At 37.6% G+C, this 20,930-nt stretch overlaps 1 protein-coding gene across 10 annotated transcripts in view; it reads right to left on the reverse strand.

Moving 5' to 3' along the window:
• LOC100522040 (formiminotransferase N-terminal subdomain-containing protein-like) overlaps positions 1-20,930 on the reverse strand; it is a 181,709-nt gene that overhangs the window by 96,069 nt on the left and 64,710 nt on the right. For 9 of the 10 annotated variants that reach the window (XM_021075940.1, XM_021075939.1, XM_021075932.1 and 6 more), the window contains one exon: positions 11,698-11,883. In XM_021075940.1, the coding sequence (XP_020931599.1) occupies positions 11,698-11,883 (186 nt within the window). Of the gene's footprint in view, positions 1-1,354; positions 3,547-11,697; positions 11,884-20,930 lie in introns of those variants that run through there. The other variant, XM_021075938.1, reaches the window with a different exon arrangement.

The raw sequence follows: 20,930 nt of genomic DNA on the forward strand, positions 1-20,930 counted from the left end.
GAGAATTATATCAGTTTTAGCATTTCATAGAGTACAATTGGAAATTTTTTTTGGTCAATGCTAATGTCATTCATTAATGGAAACCATCCAAGCATGGTTTGTCTCTCCTCCGCCCCTCAACAAGTAATATTACAAACAGTCCCATTTCCAGATATATGATATACATTCCCTATTCTGACTCAAGAAGTAGCTTCATCTTTATCATCATTCAAACAAATAGCTGGGTCACATGCAGATTTTGCTGAAAAGTTGTGTGTGTGTGTGTGTGTACATGTGTGTGTGTGTGTGTGTGTGTGTGTGTGTGTGTGTGTGGTTATACTAAGTAGTATTCAAAATACCTATTGGGTCTATTGTGCTCTGCTATTCCAGAACTTTGAAATATCCAGTCAACATTCAGATATTCATATGTAATTTATTAGTTTGGGGGAGCAAGTCACTTTCAAGGTAAGTTTGTTCATATGGACCCAGGGCTTATCTTCCCCTCAGTATGGTGGCATGGACCATTTCATCCCTAAAAACATGGGACTTTTTATGAATGCCCCCATCCAGCAAATTCCAAGGCATCTTTTACTATCATGTGCCCAATAACTGGCCCTTTTCTTCATAGAATTTCCAAAGTCGATCTACCTTGCTAAAAAATGAACTCTTTATCTAAGATAAATAATAAAAGGTAGAAAAAAGTTTAGATGTTAAGCCCAGAGCACAAGAGTGCCATAAAGAATACACTTGTCCCAACACTGATTTACTTAATTAAAATAAAACTCTACTTAAGAAATTCCTCCAAGGAGTTCCCATCATGGCTCAGTGGTTAATGAGCCCGACTAGTATCCATGAGGACAAGGGTTGGATCTCTGGCCTTGCTCAGTGGTTTAAGGACCTGGCATTGCTGTGAGCTGTGCTGTAGGTTGCAGACGTGACTCGGATATGATGTTGCTGTGGCTGTGGTGTAGACCAGCAGCTACAGCTCCGATTCGACTCCTAGCCTGGGAACCTCCACATGCCACAGGTGTGGCCCTAAAGTGACAAAAGACAAAAAAAAAAAAAATTCCTTCAAACGCTTACCTTAAATTTAATTATTTCTTAGAAAAATAAATTAAACATGAGAAGTAACTTTTGTATTCTCTTCTTTTGTTTGTGTTTTTTTGTTTTTTTGGTTTTTTTTTTTTTTTGGTCTTTTTGCTATTTCTTGGGCCACTCCTGCGGCATACGGAGGTCCCCAGCCTAGGGGTCGAATCGGAGCTGCAGCCACCAGCCTACGCCAGAGCCACAGCAACGCGGGATCCCAGCCGCGTCTGCAACCTACACCACAGCTCACGGCAACGCCGGATTGTTAACCCACTGAGCAAGGGCAGGGACTGAACCCGCAACCTCATGGCTCCTAGTCAGATTCATTAACCACTGCGCCACGACGGGAACTCCTGTATTCTCTTTTAAATAAAATAAGAGGTAATCACTAGAACTCAGAATGATTATTTTTTGTAAATGCCCTTATGTGTATTTTAAAGTCTTCCATTAAACTTTACTGTATTACAAAACAATTTATTTTGTTTTACCACTGTATCTTCTTCAAGCAGTTAATAATCAGAGACAGTCAATGAATCTGAGAAGTTTCTGACCTAATCAGGTAGTAGTTTCCTCCCTGAGGGGTTATGAGGCCATGACCCATTTTGTGCCTAAGAAAGAAAAAAAGGAAGGAAAGAAAGGAAGAAAGAAAGAAAAAGGGAAGAAAGAAAAACTGCTTTTTTCCCAAATGCTTGCTTTTCTAATTCCTCCATTTATTTAATCCTTCCCAAGTCCAACACCAACATGGTGATCCAATTCTAACGAATCAAATTCTGCATTTAAATCCAGCAAGTCCCACTGACCTTATTTAAAATGCTGAATTTGATTTTTATGCTAATTTCAACTTAGTAAAAATTTTTTAAATAAGGGAGATAATTAATCCCAGAAAATCGTATTTCTAGTTAAATGTCATATAATTAAAGTAATTCCATTTTTTGCTCTAAAATTAGAAACCTGATGTGAAAGTTTGTTTCTCAGTTTGCGGTTTCGCTCCGCTCCTGCCTCCCTCAGATTGGCACTCGGCTGCTCTGGCGGCAGCATGAATCTCCTCACTGCAAGGCTGAAATTCCAATTTTATTCCAACGCGACTGTCACAACGCCCTGAAGCAAGCTAAAAACAAGGAAAAAAAAATCTCTGGTATGATTTCACTTTCCATGTGTTCTTTAATGAAAAATTTATCATTCTAAATATTGGTGTTTACTCCTAAATACTTTTTTTATCAAAAAGAAAAAGAAACTGAGATTCGGTTGCTATTCTTTCACAGAGAAATATAACAGGCCTGATGTTTTCCTGACAATTCTGTTATTTTTTTGTGTGGAAACACTGTATTTATCATATACTGTACGGCTGGTGATTCAGATATTGTAGAGACCTTATGGTGAACTGATATAGATGTAAACTCTTTATGCCAGATTGTTTAAGCATAAAAAAAACAAATGCACTTAATTAACATCTGATGTGTAGCTTTTGCAAACACAAATGCAATATTTGTGTTTGAGCACTGGCAGTAATGACTGTGAACTATGCTATTAATGTCTGGTTTAAAGACGCTTGTGGTAGGACCACGTCTGGAATAACACAAATAAAAAACTTCATTCAGACAAAACAATAGTGAAGAGCCCATTAGAAAAATAAAAAAACATCACTCAGAAGAAACACATGTATGTATTTTTTTTCCCTTTGGATTAAAATTATTCTCAAATAGTTTCAGGCACCATCATCTTAAATCAATTCATGGTGAAAAGATTCTATATATTTTCCTCCATAGAAAGGGTTTCATCTTAGGAGGTCAAAAGTTGCTAAGGGATGTATTTAGAAGTTCTATTTATTACATTAAGCTCCTCTTTGGGGACTAATTTTTAAAGATGTGTGAGGAGAGAGCCTAGGCGGTGTTTTGGGATATTTGGCATTTTTATATCTGAAGGGAGAACTTCAAATTCATGAATTACACTACAGTTTGAATAAATAAAGAGATTCTCAGGAAGTAATGTGCAACTCCTTCATTAAATATGTTTCTACTGAAAAGCTGCTGAGTGCCAGGAACCATACAGGTTGCTGGGTGTAAAAACACAAAGGTTAAAATAAGATAAAACCTGGCCTAAATGTGGCCTTTTCTTCAGAGAGTGACAAGCAGAGCAAGACAACAGACTCACAACTGAGGTTCAAAAATATAAACAGTTGTTATTACACCAACAGCAATTAGTCATCATTATACATTGGTACTTTAAATTTTTTAGAACTTGTACTAAAGAGAAACCACAGGTGAAACAGAACATTTGATGACTAAAACCATAAAACTCAAACATAATTGCTAAGTCCAATGCTCCCATGGCAGGAAGAATATAGGATTCTTATGCATGCGGCCAAATCCATAGACAAGAAGGCTAAGCGACACCGTGTGGCATAGGGCCGGGAATGGCTCTCCACAGGTCTGAACTCGAGTTCTACCTCTTCAGGGACACTGCCTCTGCTACTCCGTCTTTCTGCAAAATGGCAATGACATTTTCCCATGCCGTGAGGAATTGTGAATCTCAGTTTCTCAACTCTGAATCTTTCAAAGTAACGGTAATTCAGAAAGGAAACCCCAGAAGTAGATACAGGTTAACATCATTATTGACTGAAGCCAGCCCAGGTGAGAGGAGCCTCAGGTGACTCGCCTGCTCCCAGGTTTTCTATAGAACAGTGCATTTCACCAGTTCACGCAGAGGCAAAGCCAAGTCCTTCCTGTTTCAATTACAGGTTACACACCTAATTACACATTGAGACTTTCACCTTCCATCATTCCAACTAGATGTACAGAAAATTATGAAAATTGGCTCCTCAAAACAGGACTCATTCTAAAACTAGAAATTATTTTTCAAAGACTAGGTAACATTTTGGGTGTGAAATGAATTACGTTGTTCAGTATCAAGAAAAGTGCTTGATGCTTCACTTCTCATTTACAGAAAGGGAAGTAAGCTGGGGCAGCTCTCAGTAACCCATTAAATAACTAAACAGAAGTCCCCGATTCCAAGATGTCCCAATTACCTCCATCTACAACTCCTAAGGCATCATGTGAAACTATAGTTCAAAGAATTGTCCCTGTATTTTTAAACAATGATGCATATATGCAGGCCAGTCATACAATATATCAGCCAGCAGTGTTTAAATTACCCCATAAATGTTTAGGGTTTTAAAATATATATGTATAATGTATTTATTTATAGATCTAAAAGTATCAACTATTACTGCTTTGTCCTTATTTATGTTCTCCACGAGCCGGCCAACTACAAACTTTTGAAAGGAATTTGGTTTAGAAGATTTTGTGTGTTTGGCACTGAGTATGGGTGTTAATCATTTCTGAGCTCACTTTTTTCTCTTCTGTTTATAATATTCTCAGGGAACTTCAAAACAGAAACCTGTTCCCTTCTAGATTCTGCTTCCTCTCGGGTACTGTGTAGATTAATTTGTCACTGGAAAGTTAACTGTAAGTGTTCAGTTGATAGCACCAATCATTTCTATTTAATTTTTTTAGGAAAAGAAATAAACATAGCAACAATGTGTTGAAGCTTTTCTGTTTTGATGGGAAGAGTGGAAAACTATGTTGAGAAACATTGATGTAAATTAAAAATGTTAGAAAAATATATGAAGCCATTAAATTTAAAAATAAGGAGAGAAACTGCCATGATTGGGAACTAAATTCATTGAAAAATTAGATGACTAACATTTCTACCATAATGGCAGAGGTGTTATAAATTCTCCTTCTATAGATACTACTTAAAAAAAAAAAAGAAAGCACTTTATTCCTTCTTACATGAGTGTTTTCTTGGAGAATTTTTCCAAGTACAGTAAATTAAGGTTTTGGTTGATTGTGTGTCTTAAACTCAAATTCCAATTTTGTCCATGAAATGTTAGAAACTAATTGTTCATCCATATCCTTTATTCACTGTTCCTTCTTGAAACATTTTGTTTTTTGATTAGAATCTGCTTTGAGCCTATTAAATGAGGGATCTCTCGATGAATAACAGTCTACCTAACCTTGGCAATTTATAATCTTCATGTTTTTTGTACAAACTAAGGATTCTACTGCTTGGCAGGAGATATGTGCAAAAAAAACAAATGGGAGGAAATTGTGCTACTTTTTCCTTCTCATCTTGAATCTTTTCATCAGCAATCTGAATGGATGCATTGAAACCCAGCTTTTATAAAATTGACCACAGATCAACCTTAATAATTACTTTATGAAAGAAGATGGAAAACAATCACAAGATACATTTAGAAAATAATGAAAATAAGTTGGAAGCTTTAAGAATTTAACTTATTCTTTCTTTCTTTTTCTTTTTACAATTGCACCTGTGGCATATGGAAGTTCCTGGGCTAGGGGCTGAATCAAAGCTACAGCTGAGGCCTACACCACAGCCACGGCAACACTGGATATAAGCTGCATCTGCAACCTTTGCTGCAGCTTACAGCCCCAGCGGATCCTTAATCCACTAAGGGAGGCCAGGAATCAAACCCACATCATCACAGAGAAAATATCAGGTCCTTAACCCACTGAGCCACAATGGGAACTCCAAGAATTTAGCATATTCTTATAAATATAAGTAGTATACCTTATAAATATATAAGCAGTATTTTACCATTTTGAGTTCACACTGTTTATACTACCTTATATCCTTTGGCTTTAACACTGGCTATTCCCTCTGCCTGAGACTCCTATCCTCATGTTCACAGGGCTAATTGCCTCACTCCCAGTCTTTGCTCCAAAACTGCCTTCACAATGAGGCCTATTTTGGTTTATCCCATTTAAAATTACAGTTCACTCCCATCCCAGACACATGATGCACACTGTCCTGTTCAATTTTTTTTTTTTTTTGTCCATGCCTGCAGCACTTGTAAGTTTCCAGGCCAGGGATCGACACTGAACCTGAGCCATAGCAGCGACCTGAGCCACAGCAGTGGCAACACTGGATCCTTAACCCACTAAACCACAAGGGAATTCCATCAATTTTTTCTTTTCGCTGTAGCACTCATTTTCTAACATACTATATAATTCATTATTTATTAGGCTTGTTATTTATTGTTACTCTCTTCACCCCCTCCCCACTAGAATATAAATTTTTTGAAGGGCAAATAAATCCTATTTTTCCCACTGATCATAGTGCCTAGAGCATACTAGGTACTTAATAAATATTTGTTGCATTAATTAAAAAACTACAAATTCTCTCTACATTGTATTGTATTTCCCATGTCTCTAAAAATTCTTCCAGAACTTCATGCTTAATTGCTTGCATAATAGTCTTTTACCTAGGAATGCCATAGTCTATTTAATGACTCTCAAATATTGAACATTTACATTGTTTCTTTTATTTACTATTGTCATAAATGCTTTGATAAACATACTTGTGCATAAGTACATGTACCTTTCATTATTTCCTTAGGGATAAATTTATTTCCTTAGGATAAACCTAGAGCTAGAATTTCTATAAAGCGGTTACATATATTTCTGAAGCTCTTGATACACATCACCAACTCACTTCCAAGAAGCTTATAGCAGTTCATACTACTACTATCAGTAGCATGAATGCCTCTAAATACATTTTTACTAGTATTAAATATTACCTTTAAAATACCATCTTTAAGAAAAGGATTAAGATGGCGGAATAGAAGGACTGGAGCTCAACTCCTCTCCTAAAAACAACAAAATTCACAACTAAAGACTGAGCAATCTTCACCCAAATGGACCAGAAACCTACTCTAGAAGAAAACCTACTCTAGAAGAAAAAGAGGAGGACACATCAAAAGGTAGGAGGGGCGATTTTGTGATATAAACAACCCCACACCTCCTGGGTGGGAAGCTTCACAGACTGGAAACTAACTGGTTCACAGAGACTCACCTACAGGACTGAGAGTTCTGAGTCCCACATCAAACCCTCACATGCGAGAATCTGGCACTGGGAGAAAGAGCCCCTGGAGCATCTGGCATTGAAAGCCAGTGGGGCTTTTGTGCAGGAGCTCCACAGGACTGGGGGAAACAGAGACCCCATTCTTAAAAGGTACACACAGACTTTCATGTGCACTGGGTCCCAGGGAAAAGCGAGGTCTCCATAGGAATCTGGGTCAGACCTGACTGCAGTTCTTGGAGGACATCCTGTGAAAACAGGGGTGAATGTGGCTTGTTGTGAGGGAGGGACATTGAAGGCTAAGCTCTTGGGAATATTCAGCAGCTACCTTTCTCTGGAGGTGGCCATTTTGGGAAAATCTGGCCCCACCCATCAGTCAGTGCTGAGAAGCCCCAGGGCAAACAACAATCCAGGTGGGATCACAGCCCTGCCCCTCAGTAAACAGGCTACCTAAAGACCCCTCAAGCACATAGCTGCCTCTAATCCCATGCAGAGACTAAGCCCCACCCACAAGAGGGATTAGAATCAGCTCCACCTACCAGTGGGCAGGCATCAGCCTCCCCCATCAGGAAACCTACAGCAAGCCCCCACACTGACTTCAGCCACAAGGGGGGCAGACACCAGAAGAGAGGCTACAACTCCATTATCTGTAAAAAGGTCACCACACCAAAAACCTATGAAAATGAAAAGACAGAGAACTATAACTCATATGAGGGAGAAAGGAAAAACCCCAGAAAACCAGCTAAGCGAGGAGAAGACTCTTAGCCTCCAGGAAAAAGACTTTAGATTGTTGATGCTGAAGATGATGCAAGACATTGGAAATAAACTGGAGGCAAAGATGGATAACTTACAGGATACACTGACCAAAGAAATACAAGATATAAAACTTAAAAAGAGATGCAAAATACAATCACTGAAATAAAAAATTCACTAGAAGCAGCTAACAGCAGAACACAGGAGGTAGAAGAACGAATAAGCGAGGTGGAGGACAGATTAGTGGAAGTTATGGATACGGAACAGAAAAGAGAAAAAAGACTGAAAAGAAATGAAGAGAGTCTCAGAGAACTCTGGGACAACGTTAAATGCACCAACATCCATATTATAGGGGTGCCAGAAGGAGAAGAGAGAGAGAAGGGGACAGAAAAAATATTCCAAGAGATAATAGCCGAAAACTTCCCTAACATGGGGAAGGAATCACTCACTCATATCAAGGAAGCACAAAACTACGATATAAAATAAACCCAAGGAGGAGTACACAAAGACACATATTAATCAAACTGACCAAAATTAAAGACAAAGAGAAAATCTTGAAAGCAGCTAGGGAAAAGAAACAAGTAACATACAAGGGAACCCTAATAAGGTTATCGGCAGATTTTTCAGCAGAAATTCTGCAGGCCAGAAGGGAGTGGCATGATATACTTAACGTGATGAAAGGAAAAAACCTCCAACCAAGATTATGTTAGCCAGCAAGGCTCTCATTCAAATTTGAAGGAGAAATCAAAAGCCTCACAGATAAGCAAAAATTGAGAGAATTCAGCAACACTAAACCAGCCTTACAACAAATACTAAAGGAACTTCTCTAGGCAGAAAAGAAAAGACAGCAACAGGAAACAAAAATTCCACAAATGACAAGGCTCACCAGTAAAGGTATATATACAGTAAAGATACGAAATCGTCCATGCACAATTATACCACCAAAATCAGAAATCATGAGAAGAGGTGGGTACAAATGCAGGACACTGGAGATGCACTTGCAATTAAGAGAACAACAACTTAAAACAATCTCATACCTATAGACTCTTATATCAAAACTTCAGAATAACTGCAAAGCAAAAATCTATAAGTGATACACAAACAAGGAATCTCTGGAGAAGAAACATATCTCATAGTTAATAAGTACATAATCTACCACGAATGGGGTCATTTGACATCATTCTTGGAATGCTGAAGTCTCCTTAGATCTGATTCTGATTTCCTCTCCATCAATGAATTTATAATAATTATAATTAAAGAATGCAACTGTACAGTTAAATAATACAGTTCTACAATTGTATTATTAATAACCATTTCTCTCCATGGTACAATGTAAGGTCTATAATGTCTTGTTTATCACATCACCTAGAATGGTGTAATGCCTATACTGAAGAATCAATAAGATGTAACAAATTGTGAGGACATATTTATATAGTTACACTGTTTCTTAACCAATTTACGCATTTTATATTTTACTTATTTTCAGAGGGTGTATTATTTTTGGTATTCTTACCAGTGAAGTTATTCTTTTTATTATGCTATATAAAATATTTAATGGTATATAAGGCTTTCTTCTTTATAAATTTTAGTTGCATAGTATACACAATTTTAATATAATGCTAATTTTTTTAAAAAAATTGAAATGTAATAGATAATACTAAATAGTAAAGATGAAAGCCATACAAAATGGGATAAAGTATAGAATAAATTTCCTATTTGTCTCAGCATATTTTACATTCCACTTCTAAGGAGGGAGTTACTTAATCTGTTTCTTAAGATCCATGATAAAATAATCTGTGTGAATGTAATTGTATTTAAATATATGTATTTTATTCTGTAAAAAAATAAAATAAAATTACCAAATAAATAAATAAATAAATAAATAAAATACCATCTTTAAACATTTTTGTGCCAATCTGGGCATTTTAAAGTAAACTTAGAATTTTCAGATGTTGATGAAATTCCCCATATAAATCACAGATCTTCATGTGGGGCAAAAATGGAGAAGAAATTGGAAACTCCAATAGAATGACCAACTGAACAGTAAAATAGATGAGATTAGCCCCACCTCAGACAATCACGTGAGAGGGAGGAGTAGTGTTCACTTTGGTTTAAACAAATACAAACCAAGTTTGTTCTTAGACTAACCATGATTTGTGATAACATGAACATTTAGTCTTTAACTCAGATACGCTTTTTATAGCAGGTTAAGTTCTTCCCAAATACCGACCCATGTATTCTCACAGCACTGCAGAAATGTGAATTAAGTTTTTCAAGGGTTTGCCGATCCTAACACTAAAGCGAGATCTTCTGTTCACTAGTACTAGTACCCTTGCTTCTAATTCCTGTCCACTGATGTAATCCCAGTCACCTGCCACTGCACAGACTAGATTTTGGAATAATCCCTTTAGTCTTTAGGGAGGCTCAAATTAGAAACCAGGAAATAGCTTTCCGAACATTTAGTCATAAAACTTACACTTCTACTTTTGTGAGACAAATCATGGGAAAATATGTGAGGTTCAGATTGGCAGAAAGCAATCAGTTTCTCCCCTTTTTTCCAAAACTATATACTAAAATACGGTTTTTTTGTTTGTTTTTTGACCTTTCAGGGCTGCACCTGAGGCATATGGAGGTTCCCAGGCTAGGGGTCTAATTGGAGCTGTAGCCACTGGCCTATACCACAGCCACAGCAATACCAGATTCGAGCTGCATCTGAGATCTACACCACAGCTCACAGCAATGCCAGATCCTTAATCCACTGAGCAAGGCCAGGGATCAAACCCCGCAACCTCATGGTTCCTAGTGGGATTCGTTTCCACTGTGCCACAACAGGAACTCCTAAAACATATTTATAATCACTTTTTAAATGAATCTTTTCACTACAAGGAAGGAAAAGCTAGCCCTTTAGTACTGCATTTGGCACTTAATAGACATTATTTCAACTTCACAGTCTCATGAGAGAGATACAATTATTATGCCCATTTTACAGACATGGGAACTGAGGCTTAATGAAACCAAGGAACACTCTGAGGGCATATGGCCAATGAACAGCAAGGCCAGCATTTGAGCACAGTTTCAAAGTCTGTGCAGTTTTCACTACACTGATCTACTTGACTATAGATATTACAGTTTGAGAGCAGAATTCTGCACCAGGGATTAGTAACCAAAAGCCTGTGTGTAGCTGTGGCAGAGCTGTGCCATGAGGAAATGTGTGACTAATGGCTTCCCACCTCGTGTTCCTTAGGGACCTAGAATTTTAGTAACGCTAAAATATTAGCTGACTACCAAAATGTTACCTTACATGGTTTAATTTGTGATCCCTACAGAAGATATTTGAGAATGAAAAAATTAAGACTCAAATAAATGGTACTATGATGGTGAAGTGCAGCGAACAGGGATGGAATTTGGGGCAGAGGTGCTACTGCCTTTTCTGTAGGTAAGTCCTAAGCAAAGGGGAGAGCTGGAGCAGCAGAGAGAGGCAAGAGTTGGTGAGATCCAGGGTAAGGGAGAATACTACTCCCTGTGTTTGTTCTCTCTGTCCTAGAAGCCTGTTAACTAGAAAAACTTATCCCCAGGGAGAAGAACTGACTTCTAGCCATAAGCATCAATCTTGGACACATCAGATTTTCAAGTACTGAAAGGCTCTCCTACCAGCTAAAAGTAAGCTCTAGTGTCCTGCCAAGTGTCCTTAGGATCCAACCTCACATCTGGCACGGCAATGGGCCTCTAGGACCTGTCCCAGTGTCAACCATTCTCATCATCCATGGTCATGTTGCACGACTCTTGGGGGCTCTCAACCAACATCTGATAAGGACCTTTAGCATCTCTGGTCAACTTATGAAGGTATGGGTAAGAAAAAGCCAAGAGGAGACCCTCAACCAATTCAAGGAGCCCCAGCTCTAACCCTCCTGCATTATGTGAGAGGGACCAAATGTAGGTGACCTCAGGATTCTCTTCTCAAGTTTAAAAACAAAAGCAGATCAAAACCATACTGCGAACCTGTCAGGCCACATTTTCGGGCAGGCGCAACTCCCAAGTCAGGTTCAAGAGCGCTGAAATCCCTCCTTGTGAACCAGCCCAGTTGCTTCCTTCTCTGGACAAGAGGGCGCTTCTCAGGCAGGTCAGCCTCACCAAAGAGAAACACACTGCAGCCAGGAACACGGAGGAGCAGGTTCTCAGCAAGGCCTAAGGGCAGTGGGAAATTTTAGCAAAATTAAATTAAAATCAGGCCCAAGGAAAGAAAACAAAGCACATGATTTTCTTATTGTGGTAAAATATATTTAACACAAAATTTATCATTTTAACAATTTCTAAGTATACAGTTCAGTGGAATTAAATGTATTCTTATCACTGTTGTAACTATCATCACTAAAGCGTATAATTCATACAAATTCTGAAAATCAAATTTTGAGCATAAGTAATTTTCCCTTGAAGTTAATCTCATAATAAAATTTGTCTTTGTACAAGGAGGCTGGAACTTCTAAGCCACTACAAATCTAATTCCATAAGAAAAGTTCATCACTAAGATTAATGAAATTTATACCTTCAGTTTTTGAAAACTTTTATAACCATCCCAAATTGTGTATACTGTTAGGAGAAAGAAAAAGTCATGAGTATACAGGCTCGATCTGCACTGTACAATATGGTAACTCCTAGCTGTAAGTGCCATATAATTTAATCTTAATTAAGGTGAAATGCAATAAAAAGTAAGTTTTTCAGTTGTACTAGCCATATATCAAGTGCTTCATAACCACATGTGGATAGTGGTCTCCTACTGGACAGCACAGATACAGAACACTTCCATAATCACAGAAAGTTCCACTGGACAGCTATTCTGGGCCAGGTATTCTGTAAGGAAGTCTAGTATTTAAATATAATTTTATGGAGGCTACTCTGAATGGCAACATTTTTTTCATCCTCTTTTTCCATGTTTATATCTAGATTCTGTCTCTGATGGTATCTTCTCTAGGCAGATCACGGAATTACCCTCCTGTTTTTTTCTACAGAACTACTTCAGAGGACTACTGCTTACAACTGATAGTATGTTTTCACAGCACTAGTTACAGTCCCCTCTAAGCAAGGATAGAGATAGAATACTTTTTTCCTGATGTATAAAATGGAGATGTTTAGGGATTTGGGGTACTGGCCTGAGACAGCAGGAGTGTGGGCCTCCTTTATTTGGAGGCACATCATGGAAATCAGGGGCCAAGAAGGGGCCTTTCACCATAATAATCACAGGTAACCTCTCCAACTGCAATTTTAGAGACTGGTTTTTGTTTGTTTCTAATGTGGACTGTCACGTTGATGGGAGGGGTAAAATATGGAGGACACTAAAAGAGATTTTGTACCTTGGTGTTTTATGAAGTCTGGGGAAACGTTCTTTCTCTGAATCAGCTACAGACTCCAGCATTAAAAGCCCATGATGTTGAAGACATCACAAAGCCAGTAAAACTTTCTGCATTTAGTTAAGTGATCTCTACCTCTTTATCACTGCTTTAAGATACTAAAGGACCAAAGACTTCTGGCAGGCAGGTGGGGCCAGATGCCAGGGACACGTACAGTTAACAGAGGTTCAGAACTTGTAAAATAACCTTTAGGCAGTTACCTAAGTTCTCCCATCAAATCTGGAATGGCACAGGGCAGGGGTGGCCAAAGAAAGGGAAAAAGGTTTAGGAGGGTTAAGATATCTTAACATCTAACAAGTCTCCAAGTTGTTCAGATCTCTGATATCTGCTCCAAGCATAACTTAGAGTGACTCACACTTTGGCTGTCCCAGGCGCCTAAAGCACAAACTGTGATGATAAAGCCTCTCCTTCTAAACAGAAATAGTGTGACCTGTTTCCTGGCTCTGCCTAGTTCTTGGCCTAGCCAGACTAGCACCTCCATTTGGAGCCATAGTATTGCATGAATTTATAAAGCCCAGCATGCTGCAAAGGAGAATTTTTTTTTTTTTTGTCTTTTTTATTGTTGTTGTTGTTGTTGTTGCTATTTCTTGGGCCGCTCCCGCGGCATATGGAGGTTCCCAGGCTAGGGGTTGAATCGGAGCTGTAGCCACCGGCCTACGCCAGAGCCACAGCAACGCAGGATCCGAGCCACGTCTGCAACCTACACCACAGCTCACGGCAACGCTGGATCGTTAACCCACTGAGCAAGAGCAGGGACCGAACCCGCAAGCTCATGGTTCCCAGTCGGATTCGTTAACCACTGCGCCACGACGGGAACTCCCAAAGGGGAATTCTTGGAGCTTGGTTCCTAAAGGGCAAAGCAGGGAGAAATAATGGCAGTAGCAATTCCTAGCTGCCAGCAATATGGGGGTTGATAGCATGGTATATTTTGGTTTAGCAGGAATAGCATATGCTTTTGAGGACAGAAGATATAGGTTTGAATATACATTTCTGCTCCTTAATAGCTGTTTGGGATACCAAACAATTTTTTTTTTTACATTTCTGAGCTTCAAGTTCTCTATCTATAAAATGAAAAAAACAAACAAACAAACAAACAAAAAACAAAAAAAACACAACAAAACAAAAAGCAACTCCTTATCTAGAAATCTGGCAACTAAAAGGAATTTTTTAAAAGTATGTCTCTTGCCTTTTCTGTATAAACCAAATTTCATGATAGCCAGATAGCCTGAACTGATGAGGGAAAGATTTTTAATAGAAAAAAATTCAACTGGAGTTCTCTTGTGGTGCAGTTGGTTAAGGATCTGGCATTGTCACTGCTGTGGCATGGGTTTGATCCCTGGCCAGGGAAATTCTACATGCTGCGGGGAATAGCCAAAAAAAAAAAAAAAAGAGAGAGAGAGAGAGAGAGAGAGAGAGAGAGAGAGAGAGAAGAGAATCCAATTAATAAATGTGGAAGAAATGGTGTAATTTGAAAATCACCATTTTGCACCCCCTAAGAAAATAACTTTCAGGCAAAGATCATCAATGGATGAAATCCTCATGAGAAGTCAATTAGGCACAAAGGCAATTATCTTTGCATCACCAAATAATCAGACATTGTGGCTTCCTGATAGGACACATATGAAGCTCATAGCCCACCTTTGAAAAACTTCTGCCAAAAAAGTTTGAATTTCAAGCCAATAAAGCCTCTGGGGCTAACTTAAAGTTTGCAGGAAATGAAAGGGATAAAAATACAAATGAAATGCCACCACAAGAGAGCAAACAGATCCAGAATGTGGGAATCCTACAGGACAACTGGCCCACTTTCTGCAACCAGTGAATAGGAGGGAAAAGGGAGATAGGTGGAGAACTGGGCTAGATCTAAAGAGACAGAGATACAACAAGCATCTTGATGTGTGAACCATGTGTAGATTCAGATCAGACAAGCCCATCACTGAAAGGTATTGCTCAGATTATACACTAGGTGTTAGATGGTACCATAACATTATCATTTTGTTTGGTGCAATGATGGTGATATAAAATAATGTCTATATCACTTAGAGATATATGTTAAATATACAGGGGTGAAATAATATGATCTTTGAAACTTGCTTTAAAAAAACTTTAATAAAGAAACTAAAGGGAAAAAAAGGAGTGATAAAAAGAGAAAAAGGAGAAAAAAGAAAGGAAATAAGAAAAAAGACATAAAAGAAACCACCCCATAGAATGGATAGAGAGATTAAGATTAAATAAACTAAGAAAAGCATCTAGCACAATGCCTGGTACTTGGTACCCAGGATATGCTCACTTCCCTTCCCCCTTGCAAGCCTACACAACTGGTTTTGTTTTGTTTATTTGGCTTTTTAGGGCCATACCCACAATACATGGAAGTTCCCATGGCAATGCAGGATCCGAGCCGCATCTGCGACCTACCCCACAGTTCACAGCAATGCCAGATCCACAACCCCTGATCGAGGCCAGGGATTGAACCCACATCCTCATAGATATTAGTCAGATTAATTTCCGCTGCACCACAATGGGAACTCCCCTACACACAGGTTTATATTCCGAAAATTCTGAATACCTTCCTGGACTGGTATGTCACTATTTACTAGAAATCCCCATATAACACTCCACTTCCATTATCTCTTCTGTACAAATTCACGGTGGAAGGAATCAAGCTTAATTTTTTTGTCTTCCAATGAAGAAAATATTTCATTATTCTCATACAATGAAAAGACAACTTAAGCCAAAATGGTATTTAGCAATAGTGACCATATACTGTCATACTGAGGGAAATAACTTTTCATGTTTCTAATGATTGCAACCCAAGGGCCCATGGAATGTAGGTATTTGTAATGTCACTGAAAAGTAAGTTTAGACTGCCTGCATTTCAAAGAAATGTCCCAAATTTAGTCAAAAGTATAATTACTAGCAAGCTACTTTATTTGTGATATAAGTTACATATTCAAAAAAGCTAGTTTTAATTGTGTCATTTTATTTTCTCAATTAATTTATTCCCTGTACTGTAATTTCCAATGCTCACTTCGTGCAAACAAAGAGCCCTCTTAAAGAAGATAAAAATTTTGAATACTTCCAGCTCAAGTCTCATCAGTTTTCAGGTAGGCAGCATTATTATTTAAAGCAACAGTTCTGTGTGCATTTTCTGTAAAGCCAATATTCCACCACAGTGGAGTCAAGCATTTCTAGAGTAGGGACTTTGAATTTTCAGTGAGTCTCAAGAAACCAGAACTTCTGAGCTTATCCCTGCTTCTTCATTGCGCTTGCTCTTTGCTGAAATTCATTACTCCTTTTCATGTTGATATAGTATTTTACAGCTTTTATTGATAGAACATCAAATCTAATCTACTTGTATTATATAGTTAATTGCGAACTTTCATTTCTCCTTCTAGGTTTCAAACTCCCTGCACAATCAGTGTTTGTTAAGTCGAAGGAACTGAATTTGGTTCCTAAGCACTTTGCAGATGCTGGATGCTGCAAACCTGGAATATTCCAAACCTACACACGAGTAAGGGATGGCTATGCTAACAAAAGAGAACAAAGTATAAGATCAGCAGGAGTACATCTTATCCCTAGTAAGAAGCCACACAATCTATTCTCCATCATCATGTTTGTTCCATGAGCTGTCTTCCCATGCCCCAGCTGTCAGAATCACCTGCAGCTGTGGGTTACCTAAGCCAGTCAGATTGTCAGACATGAAAAACACTCCGACCGCTTTGTGCTGACAGGGTATGATGCCATCATGCCAGACTGAAATAGGCAAAGCAAAACTGCCGCTTCCCAAATTGCTCTTTATTAAAGGGCCAATATTGTCTAGTTTTTCTTTCATTCTTGACAATTTTTTCCCACCATCATTAGTACTTCTGATCTTTCCATTTTCATTAGTCATATTCTAAAAATAATGATAATATTTTAAAAAATATAACCTTCATGTTTGATTGATCTTATGTACTTTAAATGATTTTTAGTCACTTCTATACATATATAATTACAAATTCCAGCCTTAACTTTAAAGTGTTCTGTGAGTTTGGTTATTCTCCTTTGCAAAAGGAGGATCAATGGAATGATTTAAAAAGTTTAAGCTTCATATTCATAACACAAATGTTTATTTCTGAGCGTGTAACAGACTTAACTGTGGCTGAAATGTAGTATTTTTTTGAGAATATACCACATTTAAGACAGTACTTAAGAATTTGCTCCATTAAACGTACGTATTCCCCTGCCTTACACTAATGTGCACTTCATGTCTACAGTGGTATTTAACATTATTTTTCCCCTTCTGCTTTTGTTTCTTTCAGGAGCATTTTAGGACTGCTGGTATAAAAGGTGTTGAAATTTAACTGTTAAACAGAATTGCAATTCAGCAATACATGGGACATAACTGATATACTTGGTTTTGTTACATTTTTTATAGCAGTCAAAATGCACATTTAAGAAAAACCTCAATTTCCTTTCTTCTAGGAATAGATAAATTCTACTTCCCCTGGCTTGTGATATGAATATGTGGCTTATTATTATTATTTTTAAACCAGAACTCTAATTATACTCAAAAAATCTACTTCAAAAAGAGTATTTTTCAACCCCATCACCTCATACGCAATAAAAAGAGGGGGGAAAAAAGCATAGAATCTAAAAATTAAACTGGGTGCTAGACTTGAAATCTTACAAGCATCCTCTAGTTTTAGTATAGCTCTCTTAATATAGCCAAGTTTTTTGTTTAGTTGATTTTTTTATTTATGTATTTTTTAATGAGAAGGAAAAAAAAGATTCTCTACCAGAAGCCATAAAAATCTCTCAGATGGTAAAACAGATAGCCCTAAAAGTTTTTGCCTAAATTCATACACATACCTAAAATAAAACTGGCCGATTAATCTTGCTACAGTACTTTGAAAAAGACGTTTGAAAATACAGTGTAGTTGTGATGCTGCACTGCTTCTAATTAAGTACAGACTAGGAAAAATTATTCTTAGTTTAGTCTATGAAAGGGGGGTGGTGGAAATTTCTCTCTTTGCAATTCAAAATTATTTTAAAGATGGAGCGTTCCTTTTCCAATGTCTTCATTAAACAGAGCTGTTAAGAATTGTCTCCCAACCATCCCCAAAGAGTACAAAGCTACCCAGTATTCGCCCCATATGCTCGGCTTTGAAGTGTGAAGCTGTGACCATCCCACCAGACTCTTACGCCACCATCAAAGCCATCTCATTACGCCCAGTGCTGAGAGTTAAAGCGCGGGGCCGTAACCGCTCCAACACAAACACTGCATTAACAAAGCAACCGCAATATTCCTCCCCCACATGGCCAGAACTTGAAGAAATTTTTACCATATGTACACATGCACGAGATACGAAAATTTATTGTGCTAGAACATCATTGAGAAGTACATTAAACATGCTGACTAGAACTGGATGTTATTCTAAGGGACGGGAAAAAAATAAAATGCAGCTGATCTTTATGATGAAAGAACAGAAACATTAGGCTGAAAAACAAGATCAAGTGCAATTCTTAAATTGCATTTCTACTGACACATTCTGCTGCCTGTTCTTTCTTGAGGGAGCAGAAAACAATTTAGGGGGGGAAATAAAACTCTATTGCATATCCCTGGATGCTACTGTTTATATTTCATTTCTAAAGGACAAATAAGCTTACAAATAATGCTATGTTGATAACTGTCTATGATTCAAAATGAATAGGACTTACTAAAAGAAAGTAATTTCACTTGTGTCTCTAAGTTGTCAGTTTACCATTGGCATGGCAGTAAAAAGTAAAATGCAAAGAGAAAAACCTATGCATTAACAGAAATTAGGTCAGGATAAGCACTTGATTAATTTTCTTGTAAAAATGAATCTGTTAAAATATTTTGAAATATTTATACCTAACGATTGCATTCCTTTCTTTTTGCTCTAGAGAAATTCTTACATTTGTATACAGGACAGTATATTCAAGAATAGTCACTGCTACATTATTCATATTAGAAAAAATGAGAAACAATCTGAATGTCTATAAATAGGGGAATACAAAAATATGATATATTCACACTATGATAACTATACAGTAGTTAAAAGGAATAAACTATAGGTAACACCATAAACAGATTTCCAAGATACCTTGATAAATAAAAAAGTTATAGTATAATAGCACTTATACTACGAACATATACAAGACATACTATATTGGATTTATGAGTGTATTCATAGACATAAAAGCATGGGGAAAACTCTGGGTTGAGTGTGGGTGTCCTATACTGTAACTCAGCAGGGGATGGTTCGGAGAACCAGAAATTTAAGTGGTGGGCAGAGATGAATTTTAACCCTACCTATGATGTTTGAAATTTTGAAAAAGAGAATTAATAAAAAGTTCCAGGCAAGGTCTAGTAAATAAACACTTGTGAAGATCCTATGCTCTGCCTCTATGTTTATGGAAAACTATGAGTAAGTTCCTTAATGTTTCTAGGCCTGTTTTCTAGCTACAGAATGACAAAAATTAGATCTATTCTCTATCCTTACCATAAATATAAGAATTATGCACCCCACACTCTTAGTAGACCATATAATTTCATGGAGCTATAGGTATCCATGAAAAATATGGCATAGTAGTAGTTTGGGACACATTTTACACGTATGTCTTTATATCCAAGACTCTTACTATTTCCTTGAATATAACGTATATTTTCATGGAGATGTACATACAAAGTGCTTATTATTCCTTTGTAGGGAAGATGCTGATAAAATTACCACTTTGTGCAGACATAAAATTATTTGTTTAAAGAATTACACTTTCCTAAAAAAAAAAAAAAAAATTACACTTTCCTGAGTGACCTAACATACGTAACTCCTAGTGTATTCAGTCACTTGTTTGATTCTGTCCTAGGGTTTTCTCTCATTGTTTCAGGTGCAGATTTCATGGCCCAGCTTTCTTGGGGGGAAGGAACTCCATTCTACTTCTCCTATAGTCATCATAGCGTCATAGCATCCTACGGTAAGAGGAAGCATAACAGGCCCTCCAATACTGTCTGGATGTTTACAAATACCTCTTATTTATCTTCATAAAAGTTCTCTGAAATATGTGCTCAATATCACTTTGCAAGTGAAGAACTGATAGAGGAGAAGCTGTCTGCTATAGAACTTGGGATTTTAGAGCTGAAAGCACTTCAGAGATCTCCTGCCCAAGTGGTTTTCAAACATCTTGTCATTCAATCCCATTTCTCAAAAGACACTTAATTTGGAATCTTGATAACATAACACAGAGAAGAGGGATCTATTCTACTTATGGTAGAAGGGGATAGCCTGGGCCTCAACTGCTTAGCAACCCCCTCTGTAAGGCCACAGAGAATCATTAAAAACTGTGACAGCTGTTTCCTGGTGGGAGGGAGGGGATCAGGAGCTTCATGCATCAGTATTATTTCTTATATCCATTCAGACAGAGTGATATTATTCTCCATTGTATAGATACAATACCAAAAGATACTATAAAAGAAACCAAGCAATTTTCCTAAAGTCAGCTGGCAAATAAGTAGAAGATCTGGGATTTGAACTCAGGTTTATTCATCTCCAAAATTCTTATTTTGTCCACTTACCATTTGGCTTCCCTGTCGAGCCACTCAATGTGATGTAACTATTTAGATCATGTTGATCAAAAACTCACAGGCATATATATATATATATATATATATATATATATACACACACACACACATACGCACATATATATATACACACACATACCTGTCATGGGTGGACGGCGCTGGAATTGGGCCTTTCACTTCCACATAGTGCACCCCTTTGTAAGTACTTCCCACCCTTTCAGGAGGGATGTTAAGAATCTGGGACT

Source organism: Sus scrofa, chromosome 15, assembly GCF_000003025.6.
Source record: "Sus scrofa isolate TJ Tabasco breed Duroc chromosome 15, Sscrofa11.1, whole genome shotgun sequence".
Lineage (NCBI taxonomy): Eukaryota > Metazoa > Chordata > Mammalia > Artiodactyla > Suidae > Sus > Sus scrofa.